General features: G+C 43.0%; 1 protein-coding gene across 5 annotated transcripts in view; it reads right to left on the reverse strand.

The window, feature by feature from the left end:
• The window catches only part of EIF2B3 (eukaryotic translation initiation factor 2B subunit gamma), an 87,403-nt gene that overhangs the window by 7,275 nt on the left and 66,068 nt on the right, over window positions 1-14,060 (reverse strand). For 4 of the 5 annotated variants that reach the window (XM_015870157.3, XM_085511601.1, XM_085511599.1 and 1 more), the window contains 2 exons: window positions 13,420-13,568; window positions 3,791-3,894 (listed from right to left, as the gene is read on the reverse strand). In XM_015870157.3, coding sequence (XP_015725643.2) covers window positions 3,791-3,894; window positions 13,420-13,568 — 253 coding nt within the window. Of the gene's footprint in view, window positions 1-3,782; window positions 3,895-13,419; window positions 13,569-14,060 lie in introns of those variants that run through there. The other variant, XM_085511598.1, reaches the window with a different exon arrangement.

The following is a 14,060-nucleotide window of genomic DNA, read 5'->3' on the forward strand; positions in this document are numbered from 1 at the left end:
TTCAGACTCAAGCTGAAAGAAGACAGGAATCAGGGCTGTGGAACAACCTCGTATTCGGCATCCACTCAGCAGCACTTTCTGGGTGCTGACTGCATCGTGGCACCAAGGGAAACAAAAATATATGGTTGCATTTAAAATGCACCAGAATAAGCACAGCGAAGCCTACATCTTGGTCAGAGAGATAATGCTACTAAGTACGCACCGGGGTGCCAAGCTAAGATTACATCAGCATCCTGAATGCTGATACTTTTTCCCTTTCTGCAAATACACTTTGTGGCAATAACACTGCTGTAATACACTTTCTGGGTGTACAGTGACTCAAGCTGTCCCTAAATGACACTGGCTCCTGCACAGGCAATGAACACAAAACATGCCTGCCGCAGGGACATCGGAGCTGAAAGTGAGGGCTAAGGTGGTGAGTTTTGTGTCCATTTTGCTAGTTTTATCCCATGAGTGTCTCTCTACTACCTCTGTTCTCTATTTTGCTTTGAAGAAAGCAGGTTCATCAAAAAGGTTGGAGTGCAATTGTAGTAACTGTCTTAGAAACAGTGTCTGAATGCTTTGTGCAATTAGGCCCTTTCAGAACTGCCGCCTGCCATTTCCTATCCCTTTAATAATTGCCTCCTTTTTCTTAGGTACCAACATGTTTTTCAAACTGCTATCTGGGTGAGGTCGCCTGTCTGTTAATTCTCTGCTAGCAAATTTCTTCAAGTATCAAAGAGGAAGGGAAGTGGATGCTTCCTAGGCACGGTAATAAAACCAGTGGGAAGAGAATAGCATGACTCTCAGGAGGCATGGCTTGCAAATCCAGAAGTTTAATAAAACTCCACATCATGACTTTAACAGAGGCACTTAAAAAGTACCGTGTCTGGCCAGTGCTGTGATGGGGCCTGAAGTCATTGCTGACAGCTACCTGCCCCCCCGCCCGTGTCTCTAACTTGCTTTTTAGTTTGAAATTAATAGGCTGCATCTGAACTGCCCCAAAAACCAGTGGTGGAGCACTCCCTCTATTTAGGTGTCCAGAGCTTTGCCAAGCCTATTATTAAGCGATGAGGTCTCCCACCACGTCCCCGGGGAGATTATCCCACAGCCGACCAGACCACATCATTAGGAAAATGTTTCAGATATCCAACCTAAATTGTGTTTAATTCAATCCCATTACTCCCAGCTGTGCCATTTAGACCACCCTAAATATGCCCCTGCCTCTTCCGTAGAAGGAAAAGGACGAGAGCTGGTTTGAGTTACTTTTGCCTGTCATTTGTGGTATCTGTTCTTCTGCCATCCTGCTTCCATGGTTCAGGTTATGAAAAGAGGTCAGTGGCTCAAAGAGCTCTTGTACCCTGAGCTGCCTGGGCAGCGAGACCAGGGCTTGTATGGCAGAACTGGGAGCACACAGTCAGTTCCGCAGCAAAGTCAACTGTGGGATTTGCTTGGGGCTGTGCAGGATGATGCGGGGATCTTTGTACCTTTGATGAATCCTGGCTGATGCTTTGGAATAAGGAACTGCTGGGTTGTTTTTTTTCTTTTTCTTTAATGTTTCTGGGAAGGTGTATTCAGCTTTGCTGAGGTTTCTAGCGTGTAACTCCCAGACTGGGGTGAACAGCCAGCTGCTACTGCTTACGTCTGCTGAGGTGCGATCAGCTTGCAGCAAAAGGTGGCTGTGACCCAACAGAACCAATTTTTCGTAACCTGGCTGTGAAGGCTCGAGTCTGAAGAAGGAAAAGTTACCAAACAGAACAACATAGCCAAAGTCTTGATGAAAGTGGGAATATGGAAACAGACTCACAGGGCCACACCAAAAGCTTGGCACGAGATACAGGAAGTCTTGGGCAGGGGAAAGGAAGTCATGGCATGCTTTCACAGTGAAAAAGAGAGGGCCCAGTTTACTGTGGGACCAGGCAAGGTCAGAAGAAACATACTGGGCTGGAAAGACTCTGTAGTTCAGGAAATAAGTCATGAACTTCACAGACAGATCCCAGACCACCAAGGAGAACCTGACCCCCAGCCCAAAGAAATTCCAAAACGGTTAGGAAACTGAGGCAGGGAAATGAACTGAGGCTTTGTTATTATTTTTTGCTTGCTTGGCATAATGTCATATTTGTTATTCATAATCTACCTGAGTGTCTTTGCTAACATTAGTCGTACCTTCCTGAATAGTGTAACTGTAGGAACTCACTGAGAAGTGCTCTGGAGAAGTGAGCACACGGCCCTACAAGAATAGGTAAATGAACTGCAGGTTCCAGCCCTGTTCCTCTCCTTTTAAATACGTCATCATAGAATTATGCTGACAGATCCTGAAAAATGTTCAGATAAAGATGACAGGGACAATAATGAAGGAAGAATGGTTTCTATAACAAGATCTACCAGACTGGGACCTGCATCCTGGAAGAGACTACTGAAAAAGACATGAGTGAGGGCAAAGTGTGATATTTCTGTTTGAAAAGATTTGCTGAAGAAATTGAGCATAGTAAATTAGCTACATCTACGCCCTCATAGTTTCCTCATAGTTCAAATTTTACATTAATAAACAAACACGACCTCATTTAGCTCTCCTAGTGATTCATGCTCTGAAGAAGGCACAGATAGAGCATCATAAACAAGATGTATCTTCAGGGATGGGAGGGCAATGAACCCACAAGGGTCGATGATGACAACTGATGTGATGGACAAAGCCATGGGTAAGCAGAAACTGTGGAACACAAGGACCAAGACCACAGTGCACATAGCACTGACTGGGTGTTTCCTACAGCATCTGAGACTTGCAATTGTAGGATCAACACTTTGTTTTCATGAGTCTCTTCTAGTTTCAAATTAAAAGAAAATGTTCCATATGCATAACTGGCAATAGGTTATACCATACCACATTAAGTGCAAACCCTGCTCTTTGTGAAGACACTCACAATTGGGAAACCACCCATATACTATAAAGACAAAACAAGCAAACAAATCCTGATCTGACTAAATAACTTCACATGGAGCCTGAAAAGGAACTCACTGTTGTCCTCAGTCCACACCCTGGAGCAGGGATCTGCCAAACCCCAACCATAAATATTCATTAAAAAGCCCTCTGCTTGGGATGCAGTCACTGAGACAGCCATTTCCTGCCCATTATCTCTTTGGGCAGGAAATCAACAGTTCCACTTAGGCGGTTACTGAGCCCTCACCACTCACAGCTTGATTGGATAGCCTGACTTTGCCCAAACTGAGGCCGCATATTTGTAACTTCTCTGAAACCCCAAAAAACCATTTCATTTCAGTAAGGCAGATCTGAATGTATCTGCCCTTGTACTTACTACTAAGCACAGCAGCTCCCAGTATGACGCTCCATCTTGAGCTCCAGCATGGAGCAGGATGGATGGGAACATGCTGGCACCTGCGACTGCGAGCATTCACAAAGAGAAGGATGTCTGTGATGTCTGTGCCATCACTCATTTGACTGCATCACCCCTAACACTGACAAAAACTACTTGTCAGAACGACAGCTCCTTCTGCTGAGGACAACTCCAAGCTGACCTAATTGTGGTCTCTGGGAAAAGACTGTCTCAGCACCCAATCTTGTCCTTTATAGTAACTACAGAGTTTTTCTGCCAACTTCTGAAGAGCGAGTCCCTGAACTATTCTTATGCCAGGAAGCTGCACTTTCCATGAAAAACAAATCTTAATGTTAAGGGACACCACACTGTAGAACAGCCACTGTTTACTGGCTCTTGAAGAAACAGGAGGAAAATCTTGAGAAGGAAATGCTAAAAATCAATTACAAATGCATCATAAAAACAGCTTTTCTACTTACCTTTGCTTTCCAGCCTCTGATCACTTCCAATCAAACAGTCTTTGATGTCTGCACCCTTCTCTATCACAGCGTTATTACAAATAACACTGCCCTGAAGACAACACCTATAACGCAAGCACAGGGTAGAACAAGAAAATGATTAAAATGATAGGTACAAAACAAAGGTATCCACTGGGATAGCTAATAAACCTCTGACATGATTTGATCATCCACTTAGGAAAGAATTTCAGAGTCCAGATGTTGGCTCCATAACCCCTCTACGAAGATATTGAGAGATCTGAGTGAGTTATTGCACTGGTCTTTGCCTCTCCAGGCAGTAAAACAGTAATTGTGCATCTTAAACAATATCTGTGATGTGTGCTCACTCAGCACCATAAGTAATGTTAAACGGTACAAGCAATTTATTGCATAGCTATGGAGAAAAAACAGCCATGCTGCAGATTGTTTCCTGGCATTTACATGTGCAAAGATGGGTAGAAATCATTAAAGGTCAGAGAATCTGAAGACATTCAGCTAAGAAGTGCCTAAAAGTACTAAGCATTACAACGGTTGTGGATATTCTTGCTACCCTCAGTCAAACAGCTGATCTCCTTCTGAAACTTTTGGCTTCAGTGACTTTCTGCATTGAGCTCTTCAGTTTAATCCCTCCTGTGGCACCCGCAGCCATGGCCATGGGTCTCACCACAGCAAAACGCTGCTGGCTGCACCACCGGGCTGGCTCCTCGACAGAAGAGCTATTCTGGAGTTTGAACTAATAGCACTGAGGGCTTTTGGTACCGAGAGCCCCCTGAGCCTCAATATTGTATTGGACAGAGTGCCAGCCAGCTGTGCTCCTCAGGAGCAAGGAGGAGCGTTAACCCTCACCCCAGACTGCCAATCCTAACATTAATTCCTAGTTCTTTTCCTACTCACACATTGCCACTATCTGGTACACAGAATTTGCCATTAAATACATAACAATGCTGTTGCTCATGTGAGTCAGAGCAGAAACCACCTGCATCACAAACACGGCATTAATTCTGCAGGAGTAAAAGCAATAAAACCGGACCTCAGCCACGGTGGTTAGCAGTTATGACTTCCCTTGAGCAGACTGTCCCCTCTGAACAATCATTCTTTTAACTTGCTTCAACTCCCCCTCCTCTGACCTATAAGGAGGCAATATGAGCAATTATGCTCCAAGTAACCAGCTCAGGTTGCATTGGCAAGGTTTTTACTAACATATTAATAAGATAAAAAGCGGCAAAGATACACAGCAGACCCCTGTCTGCCTTTGCTCTCACACTGTCACCAGCTGCTTCTTTCCAATAGCTCCATGTACTCCAGCCATCGTCCTGTGCAACAGCATTTGCTGGGAGAACACTCGGGCTGGAAAACGAACTGGTAGAGGAAGGACTGCCCATCACTGCTGCCATCCTGAGCTGGTGCCATCCAAGCAAAGGTGACAGGAGGGATTGCTCACTGCCTGCTGAAAGGGTCCCTGTCCAAAAAAACATGCTCCAAAATGCCTCCTCTCTGATCACTTTGAACCATGTCCCTGTGATTTGTGGGTTCCCACCGTCTATCACTGCTTCTAAGCACAAGAACTGTGGAGATGTGGCACTGAGTGACATGGCTTAAGTGGGCTTGGTAGGGTTAGGTTGGCGGATGGACAAAATGATATTAGTGGTCTTTTCCAACCTGAATGATTCCATGACTCTAAGAGCCTTGGATGTGCTAAGATCTCCTACTTCAAGCTGTTTTCTGGAGCTCAGGCTGGAGCACGTTGGATGTGTGGCCCAAGCCTTCTTGGGATCATTTTCCAACTCTTGGGGAAAGAACAGCATTGTAACCAAGAAAGTGCTGATGACATTAACATCAAAGATAAGGGGCTTTCCTGCCAAACCATTTGTTGGAAGGACAGCCCAGGGAACCAAGGCAAACGTGGCTGTGCCAGGTGCTCGCAAACCCTTCCCCAGTGCCAGTGTCAAGCAAAAACAAAAGACTCCGCCACCCCAGGAGTTTCTTCAAACTTATAAACACAACCAAATGCACAAGTTTTAGAGCCACGCTCAGCGCTAGGATTACCCCAGTCGCACACACCAGCAGCGAATCTGGCTTTTATTGCTCAAGTGGAACAAAACTTCATGAGATAAAAACACAATTTGTGGGTGTTCCCTTTACCCGCTGACAGATGTAACACAGCCATTTTGAAACCACTTGTAAATGCCTTTTTTTTTCCCCCGAAAAAGTATGTTATAAGGCCTGCCAAGATAAGTATTTTGTGTGTTTATTTAATTTTTACCATTTTTTCCCCCCCTTTTTTAAATTGAAGAGTAAGGGATAAACTTTTATTCTCTTAAAGGATAAATATCACATCTCAAGGCAATCTCCTGCATCCTCCTTGGATAAACAGCCACCGTGTTTCCTGCCTCGCTTAACAATTAGGTGCTATTAGTCCTCAAAGGTGCTCTGACAGCATTCAGCTTCACTGACCGTGTTGTGTGTGCGCATACGCACATATTTGATGTACTGCTTTATAATGCAAACCATATTTATTTCTCTTCCTAAAACGCAGTATATTTTTAAACTTTTCAGCACCGTGAAAACGGATATCTTCTGACCTTCAAATCCAAAGAGCATGTTCAAACCCACAAGAGGAACTAATTTGGGGCATTTGATTTATGGCTGAAATTTCAATTTGAATTTGTTTTAAGTGCAATCACAAGCTGAAAGCCTGGCAGCTGAGCGTTTTTTTTTCAGAAAATAAATACAAATATTCGGTGTGTGTGTCTGCATTCTAGAGAGAGCATTTTTACAAGCCCAGTCCTGTAGTGGTAACAGATGTAGATGTCGGCTAGCTGAGACATTAATTTGTTATACAGGTACAACGTGCGAATGGAAGCATATGAGAGCGAGTGTGTGTGTATGGCTGTGCATGTGTCTACGTTATGCACAGCCTGCATCTGAGAGACAGAGGCTGACTTGGGTTTGGTTGCTTTCTTTTTTTTTTTTTCCTCCTGAAAGTGAGAGAACAAGAGCAAAAGGAGTAGTGGCCAAGGAGGCATGGGGGGATTACAAGGATTTAGGTCTTTAAACTGCAGACCACCTAACAAGATCACTCTGAAATGCCACTAATTTCAGTTAAGGCCACAGACCTCCCTTCCTCTGCCCTCCCTCTCTCTCCCATTGTAAACAACTAATCCCAGCAGAAAACAACAGAGAGCAAAATATACACACATTCTGCAACATTCCAGGTCCTTCTTTATCTTCTATTTATTTTTCTAAAAGGTCAGAGTATGTATGGAGGGAGGGGGGAGGGGAAGAAAGCCAAAAAAACCTCAAGTCCATCTCTTGTGTGGGCTTGAAGGAAGCTGGGAGAAAGCAAAGTCCAAGAGCACACAATATGGAGCTTTTATAGCATAGCAATTCCTGGACCGGGCTTACTTCCCCCTCCCTCTATTTGTGGCAAAGTCGCATAGCTTTAAACCAAAGGACAGGGTGGTCGATTACATCTGAAAGAAATGTAAAGAATTGAGAAAGAATTCCATCTCCTGTCGAAATTATAAATAAGGAAGTATTAGTCCCAGAGACAGGCTGATTTATGCAGTCCTGGAGCTGCTGACTTTCAGCCTGAGTATCAGTCTATAAATCTAACTCTTAAATCAAATGTGTCAATCGCTGCAGAACTGAGACACTTAAGGAAAGAAAGGCACCTACCACTGAAAGCAGGAAGGCTGCCAGGGGACGGAGGTACTGTACCCTTCTTAATTTTCTGAAGTGTAAATCTGAGATCAAACATCCTTTGGGGGAATGGGAAATCAAAATCCGCAGCGCTCAGCACACCGGGAGCAGGCTGCAGGAGTCCAGGACACAACCCCTAATTACAGGCTACCCACTGATTATTTAGGACTCTGTGATTAAAGTGATGAACGCTCCTGGGAGAAAGGGGCTTAAGTAACTGAGGTCAAGACCTCAACTGCAGCTCTCGCCCTGGTTGTGCAAGCTTAGGAAGGTACAAATGTCACAGGTTTGCCTTACAGCAAATCTCCTGAAATGCCAATGGAAGCTATCCAGGTCTGCTAGTTTAATCCAATTGTGCCAAGAAAACGACATAATCTCTGTTGGGCAGCAAAGCAAATGAGGTGTCTAAAATGCAACACTTAAAACCATAGGCTGGAGAGGAAAACAGAGCTTGGAGCAGAGAGCTTAGGACGGCCGTGGGTAATGCTCTGCCATGCCAAGCAGTCAGGAGTCCCGCTCCTCCAGATGAGCTAGGAAGCAGAGATGGAATGGGGAGTTAAAAGCAGAGGGTGACAAGCCTCAGCAGCTACTCTGCTGACTGAGGGGGAGCAGCTGTGGATTCCCCTGGGAGCAACATCTCACTCTGCCTTGACCAAGGAAATAACAGCCACAGCAGGCAGCTCAATGACTGTGAGAGGTGGCAAGGGGAGAACTCCAAACCCTACCGGCAACCCCTCAAAGAATCCCTCTAAAGGTGGTGTCTGGAACACGCGGTCGCAGGATGAAGCACAAAGCCATGGGAAAACAGAGAAGAGGCAACACCACTATGAAGAAACCTGAGAATCTGCAACGTTGCCTTCACCAACATTTATTTTACACACTAACAAGCCAACTCCAGGTATTGTGAATTCACATCATACGCTCAAGTAAATACCAAAGACTACAATAGATGCCAGCAGTACGTGCTATAATTTATAGATACGTTTCAAAGAAAGCATTCTTAAGTGAATCTGGGCTTTGATCTCTTGTTTTTCCCCTTGGGGGTAACAAAACCATTCTACCAATCCCCTAAATTCTTAACCCGTCTCCGAGGGTGTTTTCGCTGAGGAACTTGTTTCAAGTCTCTTTGCTAGCCAAGCTCATCACTGTGGTATGGCTCCTTTACACTTCTTCCCCACACCCTAAACATTTTGCATTACATATTGCATATACTTGCCAGCACTCGTATTTTCCAGTGAAAGTTCAACTGACCTTAAAGGATTGCCTCAAACCTTCCTTAACTTGTTTTATTAAGTGAAATGTAGGCTGCCGGGGGAGGTCGCCTGGAAGGTTGTGCCTCACCTCTGAAACTTCAGATAAATGCAGCTGATCCTGGAACAAACCAATTGGTGGCCTTTCATTTAGCTGGAAGTCTGGTTCTGCACACTGCAGCAAAAGCACATGCTGAAACGAGTCTTACATCAGGAAACCCTTACGCATGAGGAAGCTGACCTCTGTCTGGGTTCTCACTCTCCATTGGACATTATTAGTTAAATCAGTTGCTATATGGGCTTGACGTACATGCAAAAGAAGATTTTCTAAATGCCATCCTTAAAAAAAACAGAGACTGGTTTCCTGGAGTTAAGCTGAACTCGTTCAACCCCACAGCCCCCTCAGAAACTCAGAGGAGCAATTCCAAAACGTGAGAACTTCTTCTTTCTCCTTACCCAGGCTGGGGAAGATTTTTCAGGAGCACCAGTGGCACTTACACACAGAGTCCCACCAAAACCTGGCAGCAATCAGTTGCTTTTGAAAATCTGCATACACCTCTTCGATTAGAGCCATGTGGCTAGCAGGAGGCAGAAGCTTATTTATAGCTCTAACTCTGGCCACCTGAAGAAGCAGATCTGCAGAACAAGAGGAGCTGTTTTAAAACACCACTTTTCAGAGCTGACCTGTGCTTTAAGTTCAACATTTGATGTACAAGATGTATGGAAAACTGAGAAGAGCTCCCTGCACTACCAGCAGAACATATGTACCTGAGTATAAAGAACAGGTGATTTATTTAAGATGGATTGATGTACCAGGAAGCCAGCCAGAAGAAAATGAGGAGCTGCAAGTAATAATGGTTCAGAGATTCACAAGATAACAGGTACTATATGAGAAGTATCCTAAATACAACACATACAGCAGAATGCAACTGATGCCGAAAGTGAACCAGCTATGGAAGTAGCTCAGCTACTTTCTGCTCATTGCTTTCCATGTTTATCCTCTCTTCCTCAATTTACCTTCCTGAAAGCAAACTCTGTTGAGAAATAAGAGCTCTTGTTAAAGGCAAGCACTATACCTAGCTTTATTCATATATTCATGCCTATCCATATCCACAATATGCTTTATATTTACATATACTTATACACACTACATACACTTCTTCTGAATTAAGCTCTCACTTTTCATGTGCTTTCTGCAATGTCTGTTCTAAGCTTGTTGTTCTTTCCAAGGTTAGCATAGGGCAGGGGTGCAACTGGCATCATGAGACAGCATCCAGAAGACAACAACCCTCTTAAATGATGGTTCAAGATATAAAACATTTGGCAATCCCAGCATAAAGCAAAACTTTTACTTCCAGCTTTGCAAGCCATGGTGCTGGAAACAACTTCATCTCTCCTCATTCCTTCCCGTGAGGGAATGTGCTGTAAAATATATTTTACAATTTCAACAAATGTTGCTTTGGCAATAGGATCATTCCTATGTACTGCTCTTATCCAACAGGAAAAAGACCACTTATGTGCTGAACCCCTATAACTGCTCAATTCCATCCTGGTTTTAATTAGAATTTTCTTCAAACCGCTCACTGTTTCTACATCAGGTGCTGATTTGGCACTATTGAGGAAACAACCAATAAACTTCACAATCAATCTGCAGTTAGTAGCCAATCCAGCTCAGCCTGCTTGTTGTTTTCTTCCTTTGTACATTTTCTCATAGAAAGTAGCAATAAATTGGAGACATGTGGTAAACTAGAGCAGCATTTAACTAGTCGCACGTGGTCTCACTCCAGTCCACTGAGTAACAGCACAGTATCTGCACCACTGACTTTAACACTGGTAGCAAGGACATCATCAACAAAACCCAACACACAACTTAATGTCTTTGTGACACTGACTTGGGAGGCAATGCCTAAAATTATCTGGTTGGCGCCATGCAGATGACCAGAGTATTCTCTGCAGTGCTCAGAGCACTTCAGCACAAGGTCTTGTATGCATTCCTCCATCAATATCTAGATCCCATTTCAAGGAAGTTAAGTGTGCCTAATCTGAATTGAGGGACCCTGCTGTACTGCACTACACCTAATGCAAACAGAACTAGCAAAAGGGTCAAGACACAGCAGAGCCTGTGGGCATGTACAGCTACTGCAGGAGCATCCAGATGCACCAGATTTACAAGTGATCTACAATTTCAGCTCGATTAGTAGGTTTTCTCCAAGTACGTAACTCAGTGCAGTCATTTGTCACTGAGCTCAAGGGAGCAGTGCAGAGAGAAATAAGAACCATTTCCCGCTGCAGCCTGTCACCTGGATAGTCAGCATCTCTCAGCACTTGCACTGTTGTATAAATTACATCCCTCCCAGCTTGGTCAAGTATGTCCATCACTCTGCACATATGTAATCTTCGCTATTTTATTATCTCATTGATGGAAGAATTAGTTCACAGTGGGAAACACATTAAGAGAAGACTGCCAATTATTTTGTCTGCGTTACTAAGTTCTTTAATCCCCTGTAATCTCATCTAAGGGGGATTCATATCTACTCAGATCACTTCACAAGAGACACACAGAGCATAACAGACGCCTTACACACCAGGGCTGGAAGAAACAAAAACTCTGCTACTGGTCCTCCAGAATATCAAAGACATTAGCCATCACTGGATTGTAACTTGGAAACAGGATGAAATGTCACTATTCAGGTGAAACCCAGGTCCAGGAGAGTCACAACTCTTGATAAATGAATTTACAATGCTGAGCCAACATATACTGACTTTCTAACTAAAGTGGAAGACGCTTTCTGAAGCTGGTGATTAGGTAAAGCTTGAGTTACTCTGACACGTTTGGGAGAAGAGATGCTTGGAAAGCAAAGCTGTCCACTGTGGGCAGTTTAAAGAAAAATCAGATACAATTTATTCAGCTGTTGCAAATGGATCCATCAACGTGTTTCAGAATCATTACCGTTTTAACAAAAAACTATCAGATTTAATCAAATACATGAAAGAAGTTCAAAATACACAGAAATTGTTTTTACTAAATTATAAGCAAAACATCTTTCGACAAAACTTAGCAGTTGGATATTCCTGTACCTCATCAACCGCATATGCATGACTTCACATCTCTCTAATCTGAAGGATTACAGTGATGCAGTAAAGAAATACTTTATCAATACAGTATCTGTGCAGATCCACGCAACATTAATTACAGTATGGTTTTAAGTAAAGCTTAAAGTATGTAAGATTAATTTGGACTGGAGAGGAAAGATTACAAATTTGACTCCAGTGCATCAGTGTGCAGTGACTATGGAGAATATTCACAAAGTATTACCCAAAAAGGTACTTTTAATATCTGAACATCTTTATAATGCCTGTGGAATTTTGCGGTATGTTTGGTTTTGCATTTAGAAAACAGTACTACGTAACAGTGCAGACAAACAGGAGCTAATTTGGGACTCTCTGTAAGAACACCACTATTTATACACTGAGCTGCCTCTGTGGTAGAGCTGCTCACCTCGTATGCAAAACCATACTATTATGACTGCGGCATCAATTCATTAATAAAAATGACAGAGGGTCTTATGATCAAACGAGAGGTTCTGGTACTTCTTATGACAGCAGCACTTGTGATACAGCCATACTGGATCCATTTGCAACTGAACTGGTAACCAGCTATTTTCTATACTCAAAAGAATTCTGATTTATGATGTGCTTGAAATTACTGCGGATTTCTATTAAAGACAAACACTTGGCAGTGAGGTACCATACTTACCTGTAATTTAGTTATGTAACAGTAGTATCCTCCATAGACCCCACATCCTTTGGGGTTTTTTGTTTTTCAGATATGCAACTTTCAGAGCCAACTTGGCATTTTTTAAAGATTTTGGCCTTTTTCCTGAGGCCTTAAGCAAACCTCAAGCCATGAAGGAGCAGGGAATTTAAACAGGCCTGCACAGACTCAATCAGCAGTTTCCTTTCCACTGACATCCACAGGAAGCTAGCTTGTATGGAAAGATGGGGGCACGCAGACATCAACAATTACAGATAGGCCACTTTTCCCACATTTGGAAATGAACAGCTCAAGGCTACCTATTTAGTTAGTGTCTTTAAGGCATGGGAAACCTCTACTAGCTGGCAGATCTTGTCTTTGAAAAGTTTACTCATTGCTTCTATTACTAAGCACAGGGCAATAATAAAGTAAGGATGCAAGATGACAAAAAATGAACAAAAGAAAATCACATTTTAAGGGAAGTCATTTAAAGGTAACAACATTTGTAGTCTATAAGAGTACCACTTTCAAACATATGTCCTGACTCAAATATTTTAGGTATACTCACTAAAACAGAATTTGGAAAGATGACACAGAAGCTCATACAAACATATATCCACCCAACTTAACTCCACATCCTGAAGATGCTACAATCTCTTCTAAAAAGTTGACATTATATCTACATTATATTTCAATATTGCAGTACAGTCCTTTCACTTGCATTTGTAGCAAGTGAATCTATATTTGTTTATAGAGACATTTCTGGTTTGGTCTTTAGAAACATCTTCTTAGCAATCAACAGTTCTGACTGAGGATTAGTTACAAGACAAAAATCACAGACTAAGAATTTATCTGGAAAAGGGAACAGCAAATGTAGAGGACCAAAATATGAAGAGGTTACATACCCTTCCTCAATTGTAACAGAATTCATGATGATGCAGTTTGTTATCTTAACTTTGTCTTTTATGGTACATGCGCTGCCAATGATGGAGTGTTTAATGGATGTCTTCTCCCCAATTTGTGTGGATGACCCAATGATGCTGTCTGATCCAACCTAAGGAGGAAAAGAATGGAAACTGAAATAGGACGTGGAACTCTGATATGCATTTTCCATACATATGCTCCAAACAGCATGTCTCAAGCATTCATCCGCAAAGCACACTCTGCTCTACCTTTGGGCACTCTTGGCAGAGGAAAGATCTTAAAATGTGGGGCCCAAACCATACACAAACAGGTGGGACAGTCTTCCCAAGGTCTACCAGCTCAATATAATTCCATTAGTTGTCCTAGCTCTGCAGCCCTCATACTGTAGGGTAAGTACTGTGTGAAGTCCTGCTGGAACTCACTGGTTTCATTATGGTTTGTCTCACGAGATCTGCAAAGAGAAGGCTTGGAGCTGATACCCACCAAAGTGCTTTAGCTAGAAAGCAGATATAAAATACTGACCCCTCCTAAATCTGGTGCCCTTTGGGAGGAAAACTGCTCAAATACCACAAATTGCCAATAGGGAACAAGAGACTGCAGTGTTTGTCTTGGGGATAAGTTA

Source organism: Coturnix japonica, chromosome 11 (assembly GCF_054131305.1).
Source record: "Coturnix japonica strain WE chromosome 11, WE-NBRP24, whole genome shotgun sequence".
Lineage (NCBI taxonomy): Eukaryota > Metazoa > Chordata > Aves > Galliformes > Phasianidae > Coturnix > Coturnix japonica.